At 45.4% G+C, this 25,234-nt stretch overlaps 1 protein-coding gene across 6 annotated transcripts in view; it reads left to right on the plus strand.

Moving 5' to 3' along the window:
• The window catches only part of LOC308068795 (uncharacterized protein), a 185,376-nt gene that overhangs the window by 155,340 nt on the left and 4,802 nt on the right, over nt 1–25,234 (plus strand). For 3 of the 6 annotated variants that reach the window (XR_013930128.1, XR_013930130.1, XR_013930131.1), the window contains one exon: nt 1–25,234. This exon is cut by the window's right edge and continues 4,802 nt beyond it. Coding sequence is in view for 2 of the 6 variants with exons in the window: in XM_080400005.1 (XP_080256131.1) it covers nt 1–74; nt 7,215–7,343; nt 14,205–14,443 (442 nt within the window). In the remaining 4 variants the exon portion in view is untranslated. The other 3 variants (XM_080400005.1, XM_080400006.1, XR_013930129.1) reach the window with 2 other exon arrangements.

A 25,234-nucleotide genomic window follows, 5' to 3' on the forward strand; every position in this document is an offset into this window, starting at 1 on the left:
AGCACAGCATATGCTATGTGATATTGAACGTCTAGCTACCATGGAGCCAGCACAGCGAACTTGCTCGTTCTACTGTAAGTCTCCAGTTTTGAGTGCGATGGGTTCTGGCTCACCATGATGATAACTGTGCAGTGTCTTGATCTCTGTAGGGGTCTACAGCAGCTGTGACTCTCTGATGCTTGTTAAAATGTGCTGTTAGGATGTAAAATATGCACGGTATCGGCCATGCAGGGAGATAGCAGTGAGGACCTTGGAGGTTAAGCCTGTGGACAGCAATAAGAGCTATTGGTCATGGAATCACAGGATGGAGTGTTTGGGTTGGAAGGGACTTTGAAGACCATCTAGTTCCAATCCTCCTTCCCCGGGCAGGGACACCTTCCACCAGCCCAGGCTGCTCCCAGCCCTGTCCAGCCTGGCCTTGAGCATCCCAGGGATGGGGCACCCACAGCTGCTCTGGGCAGCCTGGGCCAGCGCCTCACCGCCCTCACAGTGAGGAATTTCTTCCTAGTATCTAATCTAAACCTAGTCTCTTTCAGTTTAAAACTATGATACCTTGTCCTATCACTACAGGCCCTACTAAATCTTCCCAAAGCCGGTGGAAGGAAGTCACATGAGATGGCTTAGAGAGAGTTCTTGGACAAGAGCCAGCAAAAAGCAGTAGGAAAGGTCAGGGATGGCTGAGGGCAGGCTTCTGGGGAAGTGGGATGGGCAGGCAGGGGCTGGGAGACAAGCAGGGTGTGAAGGCAGTGGCAGCTAGGATGGAGGATGGAGGGTCATGAGTTGCAGCCACGTGGGTTTCCAACAGCTGAATGCTTAGGTGAAAGTCTTTACACCCGAAATTACCTGCCTGAGAGCTTGCAACAGATTTCTGCTCATTTTTCAAAACAGATCGTTTATGTGACCCCTTCAGTCCTTGTTTCTATTAACAGGCCAAACAAGTTCTAAGTGCCAACATATTGAAGAAGTGGAAAAGTTAGTTTATAGAAGGGAAAAAAGGGGAAGGAAAAGAAAAACAAAACCCAAGTTATTTCCACAATGTTTGCATTCCCATGTCTTAACCACAGTATTCACAGCACGCAGATTTTTATGGTGCATCTGAAAATCAACCACAATGCAAAAGAAACTTCAAAGTTTTTAAGGAAGGCAAAGCTGAGAATGAGACTTGGGGAGGGAAATTGGACAGCGAGGAGCAGAGTATGGGAGCAGTGCCAGGCTTTGCTGCCTGCCTTGCACCCCGTGCTCCCGCAGTCCCAGCCAGGACCTTACTCTACAGGTGACCCAGGAAGGCGGCACATGTTAAGGATGGGGAGATCTGTAAAACTCATTTATTTAAATGTTTTTAGTTCCCTTTTAGCAGGTTGAAATAGCAGGGCATGATCAAAATATGTGTAAGTGCAGCTCCTTTGTCCCTCTAGTTAAACCAGAGTGGGTCCTGGTGCTGTGGGTGGTACACAGTTGGGGACAGGGGGAGGTCAAGGACGGGAAGGTGTCTTGTGCTGTACCTGGTGGTGGGCTGTAGCTGAGGAGAGGTGAACAGAGGCACCTGTGGTATTACATAGGATGTGCAAGTGTGGAACACCAATGGTGCATTTTACTGGACTATGTATGTTTAAGAGGCTGAAGGGATTAGTGTATTTAGTTGCCATAAACCTGTAATAGTGCAAACCGCAAAGGTTGCAACAGCACCTGAGTACTCATCCCACACACAGAATTCTTCATTATTAATAGCATATATCCACTGCACAGCTTGGTTTATCTGCAATAAATAAATTGCATTGTGGCATTACGGCTTGGTCATAATCCACTGCGTATCCAGTGACACTAGAGACTGGATTTAAACATTACCTCTGCTGCTAGATTATAATCTGATCTATTACACTGCAAGACCTGAAGTCACATTTCTACTAGTGAGAAGATCACTACTGCCCTTGCCAGGTGGACTGCCCTGGGATTGCAGTGTGTAGCAGCACATGCAAGCATCAGTCTGCTTAGGTGAAAGCAGCAAATCATCAGAGTTGTCTCTGCAGCAATTCCTTCCTTGTTTAATACTGATACTGTTGGTAAATACCTGATATCCCACGTTCAGAGTCTGATGCTGAGAAAATGGATTTGGACTAGGAAACGTAATACTAATTAGCAGATACTTGCAAAAGACCTCTAGCCCGTTTGGCTCCTCACAGGCTGAACTCCTGGCTGGCTGTGGGTAAATACAGAAAGGTGTCCACAGCAGCAGTGAACCAGGCTGGTCTGCCCAGGAGCTACTTGTCTAACTCAGTGTTGTGCCGAAAGGTAGCCAAGTGCAATGAAGTATTTTCTAAGCAGTGCTTATTTGTATTCATGAGTCAAGACTTTCTGGGAACATTTCCCAAATTAAATGGAAAACTAATTCCTTTAAGCCACTTAAGCATGACTGACATGACAAATGGTGAGGTGGCTACCTGGAGCCATCACTGCCTGTCCTCTGCTCAGTGTGCTCAGCTCAGCAGCTCTTCTTTGTAAAATGACTGGGGTTATTGTGTGCCTCTAAAACCTCTGCCTGAGCCACGGACCAGAGAGACTCTCAGCTGGCTGGAAACAGCATAATTTTATCAAAACCAGTCCAGAGGTAGCAGGGTGCATCAGCTTTAATTCTGGGCCACTGTCTTCTATTTTGTTTTTCTGTGGCTTTTTTTATTGCATTACACAGATTTTCACTTTGGGACCCCAATGCCTCTCCCTCGTGGTTTTGGATCTAACAGCGTGCACTGCTACAGAGAGCAGAGTATCAATTTGAGCACTCTGCACCAAAGTTTAACACAGAATCAATGATTTCTGTTACATTACTGACAACTTGACTTCTGTAAAGACCTGCTGGCTGAGACATTGTACGTCTCCAGTATAGAAGACAGTCATAGAAAAGGCAGTCGGAACTATTGTCTCAATTTAAGGAGAGAGAACAGAGCCCTAGATATAACAGATTTTCAGGAAAGCATAGCTCCTACAACTGGGGCTAGCTCAGGTGTTCCCTGGGCATTGAATTAACTTAACCAGGCTTTCAGGAGAGCCTCCCAAATGTGAATTTTTCCAGTGTAACCAGAGGAATTTCACAGGTCCATCCCTTCCACCAGTGGCGCTATGTCCCTATTAGCACTGATGCTGCATTACATCTGTAGGACATCTGGAAGACAGTTGGCTGCTGAAAGCCAGAGCGGGACTTTGAGTGTATTTTGGGGTATGTGGTGTGACCAAGAGCCTGGTTTATACATTTCCAGGGTAAGCAGTCACTGCATGCATGCACTGAACAATACAGTGCATGCACCACAAGGCTAGTGCATCTCGCATATTACAGACTCGAAGTCTAGGTGCTAGACAGCAGATTTGCAGTTTGCACTCACGTTTCCATCCCAGGCACGTGTGGCTAACTGCACACATGCTTTAGGAGCATGCATCCCAATTCCCTCTGGGATTCCCTCTTAAGAAACACAGCAGCTCTGACCTCCCATTTTGCATCTCATGAAGCTGCGAAGCACCACAGCTCTGCAGCTTCCCGTTTGGGTGAGGGTGGTCCTGCCTTTTCCATTGCTCCTGCTGGGGGAGCACCATTTGAGGATAGTCGGTGTGATAGCCAGTATCCGCCTGTTTATCCCTGCAGCCTGTTTTCCACCACATCATCGTGTCCAGACACATGATGATAGCAGGAGTCACTAAGCTAACAAAACACTGGCCCCAACAATGCCCCAAGCAGATGCCAGGAGCCACTTCTCAGGCAGTGAGTCCATCCCATGTGATGGAGCTCCTTTGCTCTCTGAGGGTTTTGTCAACACCTCAGTATTATTAAAATGTTGTTTTTAAAGTCAATTTCCTTTTCTTTTCTTTGTAGTTTATAGAGTGTTGCTGAAGACCTTTAGCCAGGCTAAAATGAGGATCAGTTCCAGGTTTGCAGTCATATCAACAGTAGGTTCGTGATTTATTTCTAAGGTGCCTGTGTAATTACCTATACCCCACACACACCTCCCATTCACACTGAGTTTCCCTGTAGCTAATGAGTCTTCTCAGAGAGGCGGAGGAGGAGGACTGATTGGTTTACTAAACTCCCGTACAAATGAATGAGCCTCTAAAATGAATCCAGCCTCTGTAAAGACAATGTGTCCCAAAAGCTGTCAGGCCTTATTGTAAATGTAAATGACTCAGCTTTCTTAAACTGAACATTTCTGCCAAGTTTTGCCAACAGCATTGTGTTGATGTTCTTTTTTTTTGAACTATTTCTGTTTTGGTCAAAGTGTTGATGGATTTGTTTTGCCATTATAGCTTCTGTCATCTACACCAGCATGTTGCCTGCAGAAGGCAGGGTTTGGCCAGTGGTGCAGAGCTTACAGCCCCAAAAGATACTCTTAAATATTTGGATATCTGAAGCCAGCATGTGCTGATACTGGGAAATGTTTGGAGCAGTAGTTATGTTTTGAAATTATGAAATGCTGCCTTTGTTACCAAGTTTAAGCTAATTATCTTTGCTACACAATGATGGGATGAGTTTTGTTAACCTAAAACCAGCTTTGGCTACCTTTGTGGGATTCTGTTTTTGTACCAGCTGTGTGAATCTGGGCATATCTGTGTGTTAGAGAGAGGTGATGCAAAGTAGTGCTTGTCAGTGTACCTGGAGGAGGTGTGAGGGACCATTTGGTAGCCCATTAGAGCAGCCAGCTGGTCACCAGCCCCATTTGTACAAGATAGCCCAGCATGGGGCTGGAAGCCGAATCTGGCAAGTGGATGGTGCCAGCTGCTGACCTGGGTGCTGGCCGGTGGCCAGCCTGCATGCAGAGCAGCTCGGGGCAGCCTTTGAACTCTGTCTGAAGCGAGCTGTACATTGGCCCCCAACGTAAATGAGAGCAGCCTGGAGACTGTTATAAATTACAAGCCTGCTCTAGCCCCAGAGGCAGGCACACATCTGGCCGGGCTCTCATCAGGGGAGCGGTGCTGGAGGTATTACTTTGGCTCTGTCTCACAGTCGGACTTCCCTTTACTGGGGTGATCTTCTCATAGCTTCTTATACCAGTGTTGGGCTATCAAAGCTGGGAAGACGTTTCCATTGCTTTTCTGGAAATATTAATCCTGATGTGAAGTGTTGTCAGTCTCTGTGCTTGACCTCTTTCCTGTGATCAGCCCAGTGACCAACCTGCCCTAGGCAGGACCACCCTTCTCTCCCCATCACCAGCATCTCTCTTCCGGATTCCTTGACAAGAATCTGCCCCAACACTGGGGTTTTTCTGCCCAGATGTGACCAAAACCAGCAAGAATGCATTCAGCTGAGCTCCAGGTGCAATCTGAGTTCAGACATGCTCTGCTGATGTCCAATCTTTGTGCTGGATCACTGGGCTGATCTTAGAAGAAGAGTCAAAGTGGGTGGAGGTCACCCAGACTAACATCCCTTTGCAACCTTGTGCCCTTCGTGCATGGCTGTGAGGAAGGATCAGGGCCCTTTATGCTTTAACTATATAGATGTGAGATACTGTTCCACATTATTCAAGGCCAGGTTGGACAGGGTTGGACTGGTCTAGTGGGAGGTGTTCCTGCCCACGGCAGTGGGGTTGGAACTAGATGATCTTTAAGGTCCCTTCCAACCCAAACTCTTTTATGATTCTATGATGTGCTACTGTCTTTTCAGTTTAAAAGATTTTAAGCTTTTACCTTTTTCTCTAATCACTTGGAAAGGAGTTTTTGAAAAGGCAACCAGGGAAAAAAAAACCCACCACCAGTGCAAAGTAGTCACAAGCCCTAATAAAGTCACATTTTCCTGAAATGGGGCATAAACAAAGTGGATGGCAGCTCTGAAATGTAATGAATTCTCATGTCGATACACACCACTTAATTTATCTGCAGGTAATGTAGCGACTCCTGAGGATGAAAACCCTTTCAAGTGTACTTCTCCTTACACAATTTAGGTGGAGAAGGAGGTGTGTGGGCTGCCTGACTGGCAAAGGGGAGGTTCAGTGCTCACTATCATGGGTAAGCCATGAAGCCCTTGGCCAGAGCACTGGGGGTCCATAGCATTATTTTCCCCTATGAATTAAGCATTAATCAGACTTGATGTTGGCTTTCTGCTCAGGATGAAAGTTCATCTTCTCATTTCAGTGCCCCCAAGTATCCTGAAACTCATCACCTGTGAGAAAAACTACATGGGGAAAAAATGAACAGATCAGTTTTGCTGTATATGCAGATAAATTAGTATGATTTCAGATATATAAGCTATTGTATATTCTTTTATAAGCATAAATCTTAACATCAGATATGAGTTTTGGAGAGGTAAATGTTTGGGGTCTGGGAAAAAATGCCCCTACTGATGGAGTCCTGTCAATCTGACAGCCAGACTCATCTCCCATATCAGTCCTTCATCCCAGATGCGCCAGAGATGCTGCTCTAAAAGCCTCCTGTCCCAAAAAGTCAGAGCATTTCCAAGAAAAGGGCGAGTGTTCTGTTTCTTCCTTCTTTACCTCATCAAGTGGGAAATACTATTGTTCACACAAAGGCTGAGCCACTGCCCGCTGGGCTCCACTCTCTGCGGTGGATTTTGGGAGACAGGACACCGATTATAGCAACACAACTTTTACAGACATGCTGAAGATCACTTTAAAAATATTATACAAAGGACGTATTTTCAGAGGCAACACATACTAAATGGACAATAATAATGATGAAGTAATAGCACTGACAGAATATACTGAAAATTTCAGAGTTTTGAGGAGAATTTCTAAAAAATCAGGTTTTCCTGAGGAAAGCTTGCTTTTATTCTGCCACTGTGCTGGGTGCCTGGTAGGAGCTGGAAGCTGGAAACTGGAAACTAGGTGCTCCCATTCCTCTCCAAAACACTACCTGTTTTGATAGTAAAACATCATCTCCCAGTTCTCCTCACCATCTCAGAGTTCATTTCCCCTGCCCCCCAGAATTAAGGCTTTTAGATGAAAAAGGAACATTTTGAGGAATTCAGACAGTTACCACAAAAGACTGAAAAATCTTTTACAGAATATCTCCATAAGGATTGTTGCAATGTCTGTGTGAGGTACATATCAGCTGTGCATTGCACCTGTGCTGCACGTGGGACCAGTAAAGCACATGCCCCGTTGGGTACCCTCGGTGGCAGAGGGCTGTGTGAGGAGTTGCCTGGCCATGCATGTGTTGTACTGGCCACCTTCCTTATGTGAGCTTAACAATCTCTTCCACTTATTTGATTGCATGTTTAGGGCTGAGCGTAGCTCCCAGAAAATCTTGTACAGTTCAGCTGACCTCAGCAGACCTGCCCAGGAGAGCAAAATTCAGCTGTATCTGCTGTGTGATGTTCTGGAGTCACCCGGATGGAAGGTGCTATGGAGGTATGGAAACATTTGATTTCTTCTTAAGTGCTGGGGGTGCACGAGAGGGGGAGGAGGTCTGTGCATGGCTATGTCAGCCTGGGGAGTACAAAGTGGGTTCCCATATGGTCAGTTTTTAGGATTTCTCCTGTTTCAAATCTGCATAAATGGCCCACTCAAGGAGGCCCAAGTATTAAAAACAGCTGACAACGAAAAAGGGGGAGGTGAACGCCAAGCAAGCAGCAAGTAAACTCTGTAACTGAGCTGACAGATGGCAAATTAATGTTGTCAAATAGAAAGAAGTACATAAAGCTAAGGAGCACTATGACCAGATTGCTTTCTTGCACATGAAGTCTTTAATCATATGGATATCCTTGCTATTTTTACTCTAATGAGATTGGGAAAGAAAAATAAGACTGAGGCATCAAATTAAAGATGAATTTGCTTTGAATCCACAAGAAATTGAAGCCCTTACAGAAACAAGGAGAATTATTTGCCAGGCAAAATTAGTGTCACAGATGAACTTGTTTGTGCTTCTGAATTTTGACATGTTTATTTTATTGGTAATATTGCTGTAGCGAAAGAGCATAATAGCCAGTGTAGATAAGCAGTCAAAGGAAGTCGAGTGAAAACTGATGTTCATGGAGCTTTTTGCCCTTAGGCAAAGGCAAAAAATCCCAACCCACCAAAACCCTTCCGTCTACTCATTGGTAAAAAGAAAAAAAAAAAAAGAAAAAAGCATTTCTGTTGTCAGATACAACTTGATGAAATGCCAGTTGGCCAAGTACATGAACATAAAATAACCATTTGCCCATCGTGAGTTTTATACTGGAATATGAATTTGCTTTGGTCCCTGTATTTCTTTAATGGTAAGTGTGAGGATGTCTTTTAATCAAGAGGTTAATGTGGGCTCTGACAACTATTAAGGTATTCACACCTCTGATTAAAGGGAGAATCGGCCTGTATCTGAGCAAGGAGCTCGGTAAACAAATACATCAATCATGGGAAAATATCCCCTAGTATGTGTGTGGTCAGAGAAAGCCAGCCAAGGCAGTTAAAAGGAAGCAATTTTCCACAGTGCTTGGAGGTAGGTAATATAAAATAATCCATAATTAAGTTTAATCGTGGCTTATCAGACCTTTCTAGGACTGTGAGCATTGTGGTTAATGTTTAACATATTACGTTTGCTATAAGCTTTCTCTGATGCCATTTCATTGATACTATGAGCCCATTTTATTTGGAAGTGGCAGATGTGACAACTGTGTCTGGAGGCCAGATTTGTATCTGATACAACTCAAGATAGCTACAGCAAGCTCTCATATCATGTGGAATAGATCCTCTGCTAATAAAAAAAAAGGGTTTGCTCGATGGTGCCAATGGAGCAATCCAATTTACACCCAAGAGCCTGGCCCAGCTATTGTGCTGTTGCTGTATAATGGCCAGATCCAAGTCCCTATGGCTTTCTATTGACTTCAGGTAGAAGCTGCTTTGAGCCCTTTGTAAGGACAGTAGTTCTTTTACTAGAAGGGGGAAGTAGTACCTGCTCCTTGTAAAGAAGCACGCACCCTTCTTTGCTTGCCTGCTTCAAGCACGGAATAGCCTCTTAGGGTTGGACCTGAATGAGAGATGGGCTTTTCAGCTCAAGGGTACAGAAGGTGAAACAATCAGTGGTGGCCAAAGCTGAAGAAGTCTGCTGTCCCCCAACCCATGCAGCCTATGGTTTTACAAAACGGATTTATGTTAGCGGGGTATAAAGACATCTCGTTGTTGTAAGTGGCCTTCTCACCCACTATATTTTTTCTATGTCTTATGGGAAGTGGGCAGTGTGTTATTTCAGGCTGTCCTGTAGTAGGCAAGCTGTCCTTTCATGAAACCAATGCCAGCTAATTACAGAAGCACAAGAGGAAAATGGTTTTCAACCTCTATGGTTTCAAACGGCAAGTGATCACCAGCTAAACCAGGGGACAGCACTTAGAGACAGTGGGTGACTCCAGGAGCAGGGCTTCAGCTCTCGGTGTGAGGCACCACGAATGAGATACCTGGCAAGAGGAGGAGACAACAGTGATGATGAGAAGAGAAGCTTGTTGCTGAGCACCAGCACCAGCGTTAGCAGCTTTGCACACTTCATTAAGTACACTGTCAACGATTATTTTTTTTCTAAAGGGAACAATTTACCCAACTTTCAAATACTAACCCAACTTTCAAATACTAACAGATATTTTTTGCAGCACATAGCCAGCAGCAGCAGCAAGTCACAAAGATAACTAACCTATTCATCACTTCGAACAGTATATTTTAGCAGAAAAATTAAGAAATTGGGGGCTGATGTGGGAGGATCTGGTTAACTATCCTAACCTGATCACTACAATCAATACTAATGCTAGGAGAAAGTTGAGTTGCTTCACTGTTGTGCCAGTAATGTGTAACATCTCATCCAATAACACTGGGATCTCAAAGTTCCTTCAGGAATGATATATTAAAAAGACGCTGTTCGGGATTATCAGATCTGTATACAGTCAAGTTAGCCATGCTAATGGGATAAATGCTAAAATCTCAATCTGACCCTAACAGAGGTCATCTTAGTGGTCTGTGACCACTGGGTCTTCTTAGAAATGTAGCTTCATTTCCCCCAAAATGTCAAACTTCTTGTGTACCTCTTAAAGAGAATATTTTGAGTAATCCCAGGGCTGGAAGAACTTTTCAGAACTGCTGCTATATATTACAAGTATATAGTGTTCACTTCCATGTAATACTGCAGATCTTTTTTCTTAGTGTCTCAGCATTTAACTAAAGCTGAGCAAAGTTTTAAAGGCAGAGATTTTTGTTTTGCATTTCAGAAAGAAATCCAGTTTGGAGCTAAGTGGGAACTCTTCATTAATCAAAACATGCCATTTTAATACTGTCAAAATAAATGCTCTTATGTACCAAGATGACATTTACATAATTTAATTTATAATCTTTAAAATCAAAAAACACCATCCTGAAAAAAAGTTAAAGTTCACTGAAATACAAAATATCTGATCTTAATTTTGATGAGAAAGTTGTAGAAAATGTTCTGGGGAGTAGACACAGTTTGAAACATTGTGTCTGCTTTGGCAGTTCTTTGGTGGACTGAAAAATGGGTTGTTCACAGAGCTCCCCTTTTAAACTAGCTGAGAGAATATCTGTTGACTGTTTTTCAAACCTACCCTCGTGGCTTTAAGTTTAAATGCTGTTTCCCAGTTTTTCATCCAGGCCATCATATTTTCCAGGTCCCTTTGAATTCAGACACATCTGGACTTAAGCAAGCCTCCTTCATTTATTTTTGCTCTGGACTTGCTGAGCCATGCCAGGGTTTTTCTGAGCATGTGCGTGATTTGCAGGCTCCAGGTCTGTGAGTGCCAAGAGTCCTCAGCATCCCCCCAAGGCTTGTGACTCCCCACAGCACTTGGGGATCGACTCCTGATCCTGTATCACTGGGTTTCCACAAAAACATCCTACCCTCAGCCTGCAAGCAGAGGCAAGCTTGCTGGGAGAGGGGAAGGCAGGACCGAGAGCCAGACCCCCAGGTCAGGCAAACTTGTTTGTTAGGTGCAGAGTTAATGCAAGCACTTTTTTTTAAGCATGTCCTAGTGCAGCAGTTTCATGTTAGGCATGTGCTTAACTAGTTTTGTGAATCAAGGCTTTAGACTTCTCGGGACAGGACTTCTTTCCCTGCAGTGCTGGGGCTAGCACAGTGGGACATTGGTTTGGGCTTCAAAGGTTGATAATGATCCAAGTAGCAATAAGCAATTCACAAGGAGCAGAAAAATCAGTGTAGTCCATCAACTGTCCCTGAGATGCATTGGTTTGTAAGTACAAAGGGCTGCAGGTTATTCTGTTTATCGCAAATGATGACGCCTGAGGAAAGGTTCAGAGGGAGGTGACAGCCATCCTCGCTTGCACTTGACCCTGGCACGGGATGGACCTGTGCCCACCTGGCAGAGTGGCTCATGCCTCTCTACTAGCTCATGGCTTTAGGCTCAGCTCTTCCAGAGCTGTACATATAAAACCAACTGCTAATAAATAAAGTGTTTGCTGTTTCTTGGGCAAAAGGAAGAAAAGCTACAAAGAAAACACCTACAATACTTTTTTTTTTTTTTTTTTTTAACATGGTTGGATGGGAGCTGAAGGTCTATCTCAAAGATGCTTCTTTGGCTTTGGCTTGACACTAGATTTCAGTTGGTCCAATGGAATTTTAATGCTATGGCCAAATATAACATCAAATAATGAAAAACTTCAATGGTAAACATTAACACAAACAGGCATCAAGTATATTAAACATCTTTTAGAATGCAACAGGCCAAATCTGCAAATTGGGAACAGGTCCCTGAGCTGGCACACTATAAAAGCAGGCTTCAGTTTGCCATCTCCAGGACCTGTCGATGGAATACAGTGTATATCTGAGTTAGACTCCATTACGTGTTTAGATTAAACTCTGTGTAGCATTGATTCAGCTATTTGGTTTGGCTACAAGGAGACGGTGTTCAAACATGGGTGCCTAAATGGGATGTCCATAGCCCAAATCTGCACTAAGGAGACTAAGTGCTTGTTTTGTAAGTCTGGCTACTTGAGGCCAGCAGCTGAGCCCAAGCCTTGCAAAGCCAATGCTGAAAACGGAGCCACATTTTTCAAAACTCGGGGCCTGCAGCGCATACTTGGGTATTTTCAAAAGTGCAGAATCGCCTGCAGCTCCTGCAGGATGCAGGTGTCAGGGCTGACAGCTGGACCATGAGCGGCGAGTCCCCTCTGGGCTCACAGTACGTTTGCTGCCCCTGCAGGGATCCTGCCTGCTCGGGCTGCACTTACCTGATGTGGTCACCCTCGATGTATAGACTAGACACTGGCCAGATCACCACCTTGTTTAAAATTTGCCACACCAAAATAAGTTCAAAAATTGCCATATCTCAAGTTCTGCCCAGCTGAAATGGATGAATTTTTTTCTCTTTGACTGCCTAGATTTTAAGTGATTGCTGCCACACGTCAAGGTTGTAGTGATTGATGGCCAAAAAGCATCAGATGGTGGTTTGGCTGTCCTGTTTTGGGGGACACTGCATTGTTTTTGGTGACCAGGAGCGCAATGTTGGAGAAATGCACTGGGTTAAGGGGTGGTGCTTCTGCTTTTCCCAGTAAATAAATAATATAATAAGTACGCCCAGTGAATAAGTCTCTGTCATTAAAATAATTCCTTAGCTATAGAACCGGTTCATGCAGGAACCCCCCCTAGCATGCAAAGGCACATACGTGTCGCCTGAGCATTATATCCTTGTGTAGGCAACTATGCTATATCCCAAATGCCAGCTTCCAGCGGGGTTGTTTTCCCGACTTTGATTTATAATTACTGATCACATGGGAGGATGGAGAGGAAAGGCCTGAGTTGTTTGGGGTTTTTTTGTTGTTCCTCGTTTAATAATTTAATTTGTATTCTGATCTTCAAATCCCAATAGCATCATGTGAAGTAGAGAAACTCGGCAGGGGAGGGGGAGGAGGGATAGAGGAGGGAGCCAGGGCTTTCTATTTCCATATGGTGAGCCTCTCCTCCTCGCGATCACAGCTTGTCATCTGTCTTCTTTTAAACTTCAGATCCCCTGTAAAAATCTTCCCAGCAAAGAATGGGCCGTAAATGTGACATAAAGACATCGTGAAGCATGATTTCATTAGAGGATTTCTTTACATGCAGGCAAGGACACAAGAATAACCCAAGCCACGGGAACTGTGTATTTCTGAAGCGGGGCACAGTGGCACAGTGTTATTAGTATTCTGGGGAGATATGCCTGTATGTTCCCTTTTCATTTACTTGGCAGAAAAAATGATACGTGCCTTTCTCGCAGTCTGAATTGTGGTCAGATCAAATGGTCAGGTTAAAGTACCACCTTGTTTTACCTGGCTTTAAAATGGGTAATCGTCATGGCACAGCAGAGCTGCTGTCCCTGCTGCATCACTCTGTCAGGGACCGCTTGGTGTTGATACCCCACCAGCACAGGGAGGGAAATTGTTCTAGTTTAGACACTTTCTGTAAAGTAACAATATTGTCATCTGATGTACAACCATGAGAAAACAGTATAACATCTTGCACCTGTTTTTTCTGTGACCCAAATGCTGCTCACATGTAATGCTTCTGAGCATCTTTCTTTATCAAGTTACTTCATTCAAACTGTACTTAAAAAAAAATCAAGTTAATAGCCTATAATCTAATTCAGTGTAATGCAAGCATCCCTGCAGTTGATTTTCATGCACATCCCATGCAGTGGGTTGTTTGCTGCAGGTGTGTGGGGGACAGCATTTGCTCCACCTCGTTTGTCATGAAAATTCTGGACATTGTCAAAACAGAACGATTTCTGCAGAAAGGCCTCATTTTCCTCCTACGGCTAAGAAGGGTCTGCTCTTGCAGAAATGGTTTGCTTTGATGGTAGGGCAACTCCTGGAGCTGGCTTCTCCAAAGGCACAGCAGTGACCCCATACCCCAGGAAAAGGGACTAATGCCCCCATCAAGACCTAAGACACAGCACCACAGGCCAGATCTAGTAGCAGGAGGGGAGACGGGGAGCAGCAAGGGAGGGAACGGCCAGAGACTATCCTGGGGGGTGAGCAAGGCTACCAGAGACAGCAGCTGTGCCACAGGCACTGCCTGGGCACCTCCCTCCTGGGGATGGACTGCCTGCCCCATTTGTTTCTGCAAGGAGATAGGCAGGTTAGTTGAAAGGTACATGGGAACTCCTGGGTTGGGTCAAGGCGTATTTCTGATTTTAGCTATGTGGTTGACTTCTGGAGGTCCCCGTGTACTGACAGAGCCAAAACATGACTTTGTGCCCCACAGAAGACTCCAGACCAAAGCCATCACTTCTTTCTCTCCTTGTCCCTTAGATATGTTGCAGAGAAGACCCAGAAGACAGAAGCAAAAGGTGCAGCAGAGCACTGCTGTGGTGCAGGCATGGCACCTGGCTCACAGCTTGGCGAGGACTCAGCTGAAGATGGCTCAGTTCATCCAGGTAAGGTGTTGTGGATACAAGCTCTTGCTGGGAGCCACAGCCATGCAGCCCTCTGCCTACCACTGCTTCTGCCCCCCCAGCCCACCCCGGGACCCCACAGCCCCTTGTGTTTAGCAGGTGCCTCTTTTTCCTTCCCTTCCCATCTGAGCAGGCTCAGATGAAGATGTCAGGTCACCCCTCTGCAGTAGCTGTTGTGGGCAAACCCAGGTCTTCACCCTCTTAGAAACGATGCTGGACCTATAGAAACTGTTGCAGGAAGCAGAGTGACCAGCTGGACCAGCCCCGATGGACTGCCACAGCTTGGTCTGTGCCAGGGTTTTCCCGATGTTACTGCTCTGTTCCGATGAAACATTATACAGAAAGATATAGGCAAAGCATTATGCTCACAGCCTTTGCCAACAAGTTATGTTTTAATGTAATTTAACTGTAATCTCAGAGTGTTTTTGTTAGCTATAATTAGTAAAATATGTCTGTTTTCTGTGTTCCTTGAAGACGTCTGAACTCCTGCCAGTTCCCTATAGTTTTCTTGACATGCAGTGTAACAAGCAGACCACCAAAATGTATTTACCAATAACTGTTTATTTACATTCCATGAAATCTAATAACATTTGCTGCCTTCATTCGGGATAAATGCTGGCCAAAGTGTAAAGCATAAAAAAATAAACACTGCCTTAATTTCTAACCCAGTCCACAGAATATTTTATTTTTGCTCAATTTGCCCTGCCTGTTAGCATTTTGGCGTTCTGCTGCTTGGAAGTTGAAAAAAAAAAAAGTTCAAAAAGTTCTGTAATGTATCTTCCTGTTCAGTCCAAACCTTGCAGGGATTTCCTGGACATTTTATTTTTCATTTCTAAAGTCTGCACGAGGCTGATATTTCATTTCTTTGTTTTCAGCTCTCGCAAGCATTTGAAACCATATTGTAGAGAAAATGTCCAGGGCACTAAGCAGCAACGGTGGTTGGTGTTGCACTAGTGCCAGCGTAAAGCGCTTCTCATTCTCCCAGAGTCATTGGCTTTGCTGGTGTAAAAATAATCAGAATTAGGTATCTTGTTACTAACCAAATCTGCTCTTGTTCAAGAAAGTGTAACTGAGGGCAGAATTGTCATCTCAAATCTTAAACAGGTTCCTCTCCTCCTGTATCTGGTTTTGTTTATATGAGTACATGCCTTTTCAAAGCCCAGAAAATTCAGATGGTGTAGGGAGGAGAGGCCAATACAACAGCTGTGGGCGGTGTCCGCGGCTGGCAAAATCTGATGCAACACTGCTAAGGCCAGCGACACGTGGTCCTAGCCCAGCGAGGAGGTGGGCTGGTGTTTCTGCCTGGTTCTGTAAAGCCGATGGGCTCACCCAGGAAAGTGCTAGCAAGCTCTTGTCTCCGAGAGCGCTACAGGAGCCAGACACATGCAGAGTAGCTGGACAGACTGTGGCGGGCTGTGTATGCATAGTGGGTGCCAGACTTTCATGGTGTCACTGGTATGTTGTGCTAAAATCCAAGCAGAGCTGGGCAGAGCAATATGCTTGCTGAATTGAGCAGTGAGATGGGTTTTAGAGAGAACCAGAGTTCACAAGTCGCCCGCTCTGATCTGAGCAACGCACAGCAAGTGGAGAAGTGAATGCCACCACATCCCCTCCCAGGACAAGGACAGCCAGCAGAGCCCGGGCGGCTGCAGCTGCAGGGTGCTTGAAGACCTCGTGCATTTGGCTGCCGTTGCTGCTCCTCAGCTGCTGTGCCAGCGCCCAGTGCCCGCTGTTGCTGAGCTTCAAGCTGTGCCTGCTGTATGGAGCATGAAACCAACACAGTGCTGCCCCACCGCTCTGCAGTCAGCACTGGGCTTTGCTTCTGCCCAAAGGACCCTTCTTTGTAAATTTACCCTGCTCAGTCATCTCTCCCTGGCATGGGATCTGGAGTGCCTATCACACCATCTAAAGAACTCTGTTCACTAGGTCTGAGGTCTGAGAAATCTCGGTTGTGATTTGGAGAGGCAGCGCTGTGCCTTAGTCTTGACGGGGGCAATAGTCTCTTTTCCCGGGGTACAGGGTCACTGCTGTGTCTTTGGAGGAACCAGCTCCTAGAGGAGCCCCAAACCACAGGTGAGACCATGGTTCTGCTGCAGCTTTAGAGGCCTCATTTTTAAAGCTCTTCCCTGGAAAGCAATCTCCACCTTTCTTTACTTCTAATGTAACTGGTGTTTTGTTAAGGGAGAGGCCATTTTCACTTTTCTAGATGCTTCCAGTTAAGGAGCTCCATACACTGAACGTTAACAAATTAAGCCTCAGATTAACAGACTTGTCCGGGAAATGCTGAGCAGCCCTGCTCTGTGACAGAGATCATAGGAGACTTTCTCAGCTACGTTTCCAAACTGCCTTGGGCTCTCTTGTCTCTGTACTCACTTAAATTGAGGGAAAAACTTTTCCTGCGTTCAAATGAGAGCAAAATTTCAAAGATTTTGGAGGGTTTCCTTGAAAAATTTCAGGCTCAAAGGTAATAAAAGTGAAATTCAAAATCCAGTCCAAGCAAAACCAGACGCGGGTGCGGGATGAGGAGCCTGCCCTGTTTAGCATCTCCCTCTGAACGCAGCAGTGGTGGCATGGTGCTTTTTTTCCCTGACAAATTGCCCATCTACCCAGGCTTCTGGCAGAGCTCAAGCGTAGCTCCTTTGGGATAATTAAGAAAAAAAAACCCTGAAAATTATGGGTTACCCATTTTGGGCTTTTCTTTGATTGCATTTCTGGGTTCCTGTCATTTTCTACATTCAATTTTCCTGTGTTCAAGGCTTACGTTGTAACTGGTTAGAGGGTTGTGGAGTGGAGGAAGGAGAGGGGTTCAAAATGCATGAAAAAACTCAGAGAAGACTTCTCTCCTGCTGACCGCACTCAACAGACAACACATGCCGCAGCATTCCTTCATTGTTCCGGTAGGATGCTCAGTAAATTGAGCTGTAAATAACTCCATAAACTGTTTACTGCTAAAATCATGTTCCCAACAGCAGAGAGCTTTCAGAACCGAGCGTACGAGGATGCGGCAGGATGCGATGGGGATGGAGGTGAAATCAGCCGAGATGCAGGCACGCATAGGGCTGGTCCTGCCTGCCCAGCACCACCGTTCAGCCCAGTTCTGGGTCAGCCACTGCTTTCTGTTGCGGTTTGGTGGCTGGTTTTGTACGCTGCTAAACCATGTCCCAACATGTTGAGCTCAGCCAATCAGGGAGCTGCCATATGACCCAGCCACCAGCCAATCAACAGGGCTGGTTTTGTGTGTTAAACCCTGCTATAAACCAGCCTGGACAAGTTAGAGGCCAAGAATGTTTTCCGGAGATAATTATAAATACTGGGAAGCGAGGAAAAAAGAAAAAAGAAAAAATCGGGATGTGCTGACAGAAAGAAAAACCAGAGTGAAGTGCTTTCACCCCGTGTTTACAAACAAGCCATCCCACAGTGTTTGCTGGGCTTAGCGAAGACATGGCTTTGGAGTGGCAGAGGAAATCACCTTAGGACTTTTGGACCACATGAAATTTTTTTGGAGACAAAGGCTGAAAATAAGCAAAACCAGCAATAACAAAATCCCTTGGTAGAAGTGATATTTCCTTCATTGCAGAGGATAGATTCACATGAATGTGACCGAGCACAATCCCCAAGCCACTAGTCATCGAATGCTTTATTGCAAATTGTGGTTCTTTCTCATTTAAGCTGGAAATTTCTCAATTTGCTATCTGTAAAAGCAACAACAGGAACCCGTCATGACGGTCTGGGCCCATTGACAGTGGTGGGATATTTACCATAAATTTCAGCAGACCCAAGCTTGTGCCCGTGGTGCAGCTTTGATGATTTCAGCAGCACCTTGGGACCATTGAGCATGGCAGGAGGCCAGATCCACTGTGGGTGTTTGTTCTTTAATTTGGGAATTTTTGCTGAAGAGGCAGCACAGTCTTCCTGTGAGGTACCTGCTAGCATGGGATGTTGCCACTCGGCTTTCTGCTAGGCATTTTTATGTAAGTACTGTCTCCTTTGTAAGGCATTTCCAGCATTTAGAAGTATTTCAGTGCATAGAAATTATTTAAGAAGACCAGCTTTTACACCATCTTAGCTGCAACATGGCAAAAATTTTAAAGTAGCCTGAGAACGTTGAGCCGGTTTCATTTACTGGGACTTGTTAAAGTAGACTGGTCTCCTTTTTTTCGCTTGAAACTGGGATTCTCTGTGGAGGTGTATGGAGAGCGCAGAACTGGACGGGCTTGAAAGGTCGCCCAGCTGAGAATCCCGCTGCCCCCAGCCGAGTGTCGGCTAAATCCCTTCGTAAAACGCTCGGCAGAGAAGGTGGAAAAAGTAGGTCAAGCTCTGCTCACAAATACACCTCTTACATGTCGCCAATTCTAATGAAATTAGGGAATGAATCAGTATTAAAACCTGGGCAAAGGAGATCAAAACTTGGTTGAACTCTCATAGGGAGAGTCCAGCTGTAACTACTGACTAGTCGCTGTCTAAAAAAGCTGTAGCAATGAAGTAAAATAGACCTGTGTGTTCTTGGAGGGAGAAACCCAGCAAAAGCAAGGAGAAAAAAACACACCCCTTCACGCAGCATTTGGTGCAGACACGGCCCTGGAGCCTCTCCTTGTCTGTACCCTCACTCCCTGCTCCTTGCTCCCTCTTTCCAACACTCCAGCTTTTTTTTGGGTGATTTATTTCACAATCAAAAGCTGCTTTGCAATAAAAATAAAACAACAACCCAAAAATCTGTCTGACTCATCCAAGCAGGACCCAGTCTAGTTTGGATGCAAACACTGGGAAAACAGCGTGGGGTTAGGGAGCAGCTGCTGGAGGAGCGTTTCTGAGATGTCGTTTCAGCCCTGACCAAAGTAACTTTTTTTTTTTTTTTAAGTACCCCGACAATTAGTGGTAAAAAGGTCACTAGTAAAAATGAGTTTTGTGGTTTTGCAACTTTGCATTAAAAAAACCACCATGCTTCTGGCACCATGTCCCCTGGCTGGCAGCCTTTCTGCAGACCGAATTGAATAAGCATGCAGGCTGAAAAGCCCGTTCAGATCGGTCCCTCTAGGTCAGGCTTTCGTTATGTTAGCAGGGTATTGGGGAGTTTGTGTTGCACCTGCCTGCAGTACATCTGGCTGGAGAATTAAAAAAAAAAGCAGGAGTTTAATGTTCCCTTAGTTTCAGCTTCTCACCCTCCGTGAGCCCTGGAATATATCATTTACAATTAAAATATAATGAAATCAAATTGTGAGATCATTTCAAAGTTACTGACCCTGCTGTTTAACGGGTTCTGAATGTTTTCACAAAGGCTGAGGTGGTAGAAATATTTTATTCCATATTCTTTATCCTTCAGAGACCTCAGAGTAATAAACAATTAAGTTGAATTCAAACTAACTGTGGATAGCACAAATTCTCTTTCATTTGGTGTCCAATACATCACGTTTTTCTTTGCGCTCTTAAAGAACTGGGACACAGGCTTGAGGTGTTATCAGAGATGATGAAAGTAACAAAAATTACAGTTCCATTTAAGGTTTTGCAATAAGAAATGATCTGAAATACAGCCTGGAAAGGATCTAATGCTGTCTAATGGTCCAGTATCTCAAGGACTTCCAAACTGGCATTATTTCAGGCAAGTACATTGGGGGCCAGGGGCCTTGTTAATGCATTTAGGACTTCTCTGAAGCTTCAGTGAGCTTCGTGGAAGAAGCAACAAATTGTTGTATGAGGTGTTTAACTTCCAAGCCTAGTTTCTTATGGGTTTTGTCTTCCGTTTGGTCACACCACAATTTCCTCTCGTCTCCATGACACAACCCACCTGCCTCCCTCTGTAGGAGAGCCTCAAGTGTAGTTGCATCAATGAGGTTTCTCAATAAGATATTTTTACCAAAAAATGACCAATACTAATGACCAACCCGATCCATCTTTGGACTGGTGCTGGTCTAGAAGTGAAATTATGTTTTCTAAGAAGCGGTTATAGAGATGTAATCCCTTTTCTTCCTAATGGGCAGGATGACTTTGGCAATGGTTTGGTGGAATTCCAGACACATTGGAAAGCAACAGCAACATTTTTTTTCCTTTAACAAATTAGAATTTCAGCTGTACTCTTTCAAAGAAGGTCCTGGATCTGGATTTCCCCAGAGGAAAATGCACTGGAGAGCACAGTGTGTTTGGTCCAAGGACACGGCTTCTTGCTTTTTTTGCACTGAGCAGGTCCCACCACAGTAATACCTGGGTGGGCTTGATGAGGACAGTACAAAGGACAGTACTGCCACAAACAGCAAAAAATGTCAGACAACACCTATATAATACAGGTAACAGTGAGCAGCAGTATGAGGGGAAGCTTCCCAAGAGAACACTGGGGCACTACGTTTTGATGCATTTGTTGACTGCTGTGCAAACCATGAGGCGTTGATTGCCAGCGAGCATCCACTGATCGCAGGGACATGAACAGTTTCTGTGGCAGCAAATAGGGCTTTTCAAAACTCTTGTGTCCTTCCATATGAACTCATAACATGTCTCAGACCCTGGGAACTGGAAAGCGGTCTCATCAAGTGAAGTTCCAGAAGCTCCTGTAGATGATGATGCATGGGAAACCCTGGATCCTGTGGTGTAAGTGCACTGAAAAGCAAATGCAGTGGATACATCAGCTGTGCAGCTCTTCCTGTGTTGCTTCATTAGGAGACCTTTAATGACTGACTGTGAACCTGGATGAAGGGCAGGTGCATCATTTCATTTCCTTCCATGAAGGGCAAAGCACAGGCAGCAGTGATCAGGAGAAATGAAAGCTAACCAGAATGTCCATTATACAAACAGCTTGACTGTTCAATTACTTTGAACTGCATTTTATTTACCGGTTAGAAAAATAAACCAACACAATTCTACATCTATTTGATATCAACACAACATTCGGTAAGAGCTCTCGATAATGTCCTCTGGCCCTGCAATCCAGTTGGAGCACACCAAAGGGCTGAAATAAACAGAGAGTGTGAACGAAAAGCCAACTGCTGGGACCAGCATCCTCAGTGTACCTGGCTTGTTCATGTGAGCTGGATTTCAGTGGGGAATTCTCTCTGAATAACTAAGGCTCGATTTCCCTCCAAGCTCTTGGCTGAAATGTTTGAGCAAGCCCAGATTTTGTCTGTGGTTTTTTATAATTTATTTTTATCTTTCTAAAACATGGCAATCCGATGCAAGTAAACAGTGATATATACCTCTTGTAAGCAAAGCATAACACAAATGAAACAGCGTGTGTGTCCTCCCAGCCGCAGCCGGCCCTGGGGGGAACACGCGTGCTGCAGGACAGCCTAGGGCATGTGGAGCCCATTGGGTTGGAGATAACTTAAAACACGTGCTAGGGTCCATCATGTGAATGGGATCTGAATTCATGCGGATAGCTGAGCCACCATGCTTCATCATTGTCCTTCAGCACCACAGGCTGGTGCTGAAATCCCAGTTTAAGCTGTTTGAGTGAAGCTTATCAAAGGAAATAGCTGTTGGGGCTGCGGTTGGCACCGAAGAGACATGGCTTGGCTTGGCCATTTCAGCTGCCACCTTGAGGGAAATGCTTATGGTGTAGAGTTCAGGGATCAGCAAGTGAAAAAAGGGGGAAATAATCTGTTTTCTGTGCCACTCCCTGGGGATGAGCAGGTTCCCTCCAGCAGCCTCCCACCCAACCCAGCAACGACCAACCCACCAGCCACCAGCAACTACACCAGTGGCTTAGGAAAATTAGGTATTTATTATTAGAACACTGAAGCTTGCTCTCACTACTCTTACTGTGGCTGGATTTGCAGCAGTGTTTTGGGGGGATTTGCGCTGCTGTGGTCCATCTGTATGGAAATGCATTGGGGCAGGTGGGGGCTGGTGCTGGGGAGGGAGGGGAGCTCAGGTCAGGCCATCTCCTCCTGCTGCCAGCCTTGGTCGCTTTCGAGATGCACGCTGCTCTTCTTTCATCTCTTGGATTCAAATCCACTATAATAAATAAAATTCTTCCTGTCTGAAAGATACATTAATTTTGGTGGTCTCAAAAGTAATGAAAATAAATACTTGACTTGGCATGCGGAGCCCCGACTGGAGCGAGGAGCAGAATGTGTGTACTTGGAGCTGTTTTTACAAGAACATAAGCTGTGGAAAAAGCTTGGCTTTTAGCTCACGGGCTCTGTATGTCTGAAGAGAAATGAAGAGATTTGAGAAGTTCAATCAAACATACAGAAACATTGTCAAATATGAGTTTTCTATCTCAGTTTAAATGCTTTGAAAGCCGCACATCAAAGCTTTGCAGGGGAAGGCACCGTCTGAATTCATGCAGGATGCTCAGGCCAGCCCTGGCGCAGCCCTGGTTCTGCCAATGGAGCGGTGGCAGCGCTGGCCTATATTGTTTCAGGCCTTTTTATAACACATGTTGGGAAATTGCAACAAAAACAAGATTAACTTAATAAAAGAGAACCTCAAACCACCATTCAATGTAGCTGCGGTTGTAAAAGCCCGATCCTGCGGCCCTGGTGCTGGGTGGCTGGGTGCGGGTGCGAGCCGGGTGAAGGCTGGCACGACACTGCCACAGAGCCACAGGAACCACACCTGAGAGCTGGGCTGCCTCTCTGCACTGACGGCTCATTATTTCAATAAATTTCTTTTTTTTTATGTAAAGGTAATTTATATCTACTAGCTAACAACTTTGTACTAACCAGCACTGGCCCCAGCATCATTCCTGGCAGCACTGGGAAGGGCTGGGAAATGGAGGTGATGCTACTAAAGTGAAACGTGCTCCTGCTGGTCAGTGTTTGAGTTCATCCTTCTCTTCCCAAGCAAGCGGTGGGGTGCCTTGCCGGGTACCCAGGGCGTGGGGGGCATCCTGCAGCCTTGGGGCTGCTCCGTCCACCGCTCAGAAGGAAGATGGCTGGCTGTCCTCCAGCTGCCTGCTCTCTGCCAGTGTTAGCTGGTGCTGGGGGGCTGTGCTCCCCCTGGGCCAGGCATGTGCGCACACACGCACGTACACACGCACACACACGTCTCACTCTCTCACCCCTGGCACCCTGCCGCACGGAGCCCGGCTGGCAGGGCAGGAGGTGCCCGGGCACTCAGACTTCTGTGACTCACGCCAAAGGAAGGGAGGAGGAGGAGGAGGAGATGGCCATGTTTCTGAAGCAAGCACGCACCAAGAGGGTGCTCAGGAGGTGAGTCCCTGCATGGCTTTTGCTGCTGCAGCAATTGAGATTGCTAAAGCCACCAGTGCAACCACTAGCGCGCCTGACCCTGGCGAGCGGTAGCATTAGCACAGAGGAACCCAGGACAGTTCTGAAGGGGATGGGTGCAGTAGCCCACTTCAGTGGAAAGCTGAGCCCATCACACAAACTGGCTTTATCACTATTTAGCATGAGAGTGCTTTTAGCAGTCATGTTTCTAGAATGTTGCTTATTATCAGAGACTAGATTAATTGTTTGGCATTACCTGTGCATATATGCTATTGCAAATCGTATTTATATTATTCAGAATATAGACAGAAGCTGCTGTTAATTTTGGAGCACTCCTGACATGTTAACATTTTTTTTTCCTTTGTCTAAAAAAGCTTGTGTGCCTCAGGGTGTGTTTTTCTTACTCTGCAAGCTAAGACCTTCTCCTGTGGAATATACAAGCAACAGGAATGCATTTATGTGACTGCTTGGTAGTACAGTGAATGATGAAGTACAAAACTGCGTTTTAATAAGCTTTGTAGAAAATATCTGGCATCTAAATGTCGTAGAATGAGAAAGACATTTAAATCTTGAATTAATGAATTGCATCACAAAGCCAGCTCTGAGGCAGGCGCAGATATGAATATAAAACAGCATGTGTGTCTTACAAAGAACCCAATATCCTATAAAATGCTACAGCATAAAGATGTTAATAAAAAGCACATCTTATTTCATATTAAATTAATAGTGAGTTTCAGGAATGCATCCAGAATTTCTTCTCTCTGTTGATAACCAAAATCATTAAACAGCATGTTCTGGGAGGGGAGCCTTGACGAGTGGCACCTACTATTAAAAATAACATCCAGAATCCTTGTCAAGATCAACGAAGGAGAAGGTGGCAGTCTTGCATGCATCCGAGCTGTGCGGAAGATCTGCTGATGGTGGGGCAGCGCTCCCGGCAGGTTAACGAGAGACACAGTTACAATTGGGGGAGATCTGTATACAGGGCTCATTCTTTGAGCCCTCTGACTTCCCTTCTCTGGAAAAGCCAGTAGAGACCATGGTAGACTGGAAACAACAGTGGTTCATTCAACGTTTCTGGCAATACTTTCAGCTGTATTTCAATGACTTGTTATTTTGATAAACAGCATACATGCCAAGACCTTTCCAGGTGAAGAAGCGCATGCTCAGCATTTCCCAGAAGCTGCAGCATCATATTTGGAGGCAGAGTTCATGTGATTTCATCTTCAGAAGCTGCTTGGTTTCATTATGACATTGCTTTGTGCTGGTTGTGTTTTGCAAAGTTGGCTACTGTGGTGGACCCAGCCCCTGACAGGGTTGAGAAAGGGTCAGTTTAGATACAAAACATCCAGAAAAACCAGCTGCAGGGCTTGGTGCTCACTGTGTCAGCTCTTTTTAGCACAGGCAGTGCATCAGCAATGACACAGCACGCTCTTAGCGGGAAACGGTACTTTCACCATCAGTACCCGGGGGTGGTGGTGGTGGTGTTACTTGTGCAACTGTGACCAACCAGCCTGACTGAAGGAAGTCGCTGGTGAAGACCATGCCTAAATCAGGGGCATTCATGCCTCCATCCAGCACCACCAAGAGGTGGCCAGGCAGTACAACCAAGGACGTTGAGGGAGGACATTGCTTAGGTGGCAGATGATGTGGTTTGGTTGTGGTGAGTTGTGGCTCCTCTTCACCATCTCCTGTCTTCTGATGATTGCCTCCAGATAGTAAAAAAAAT

Source organism: Falco punctatus (assembly GCF_963210335.1).
Source record: "Falco punctatus genome assembly, chromosome: 8".
Classification (NCBI taxonomy): Eukaryota; Metazoa; Chordata; class Aves; order Falconiformes; family Falconidae; genus Falco; species Falco punctatus.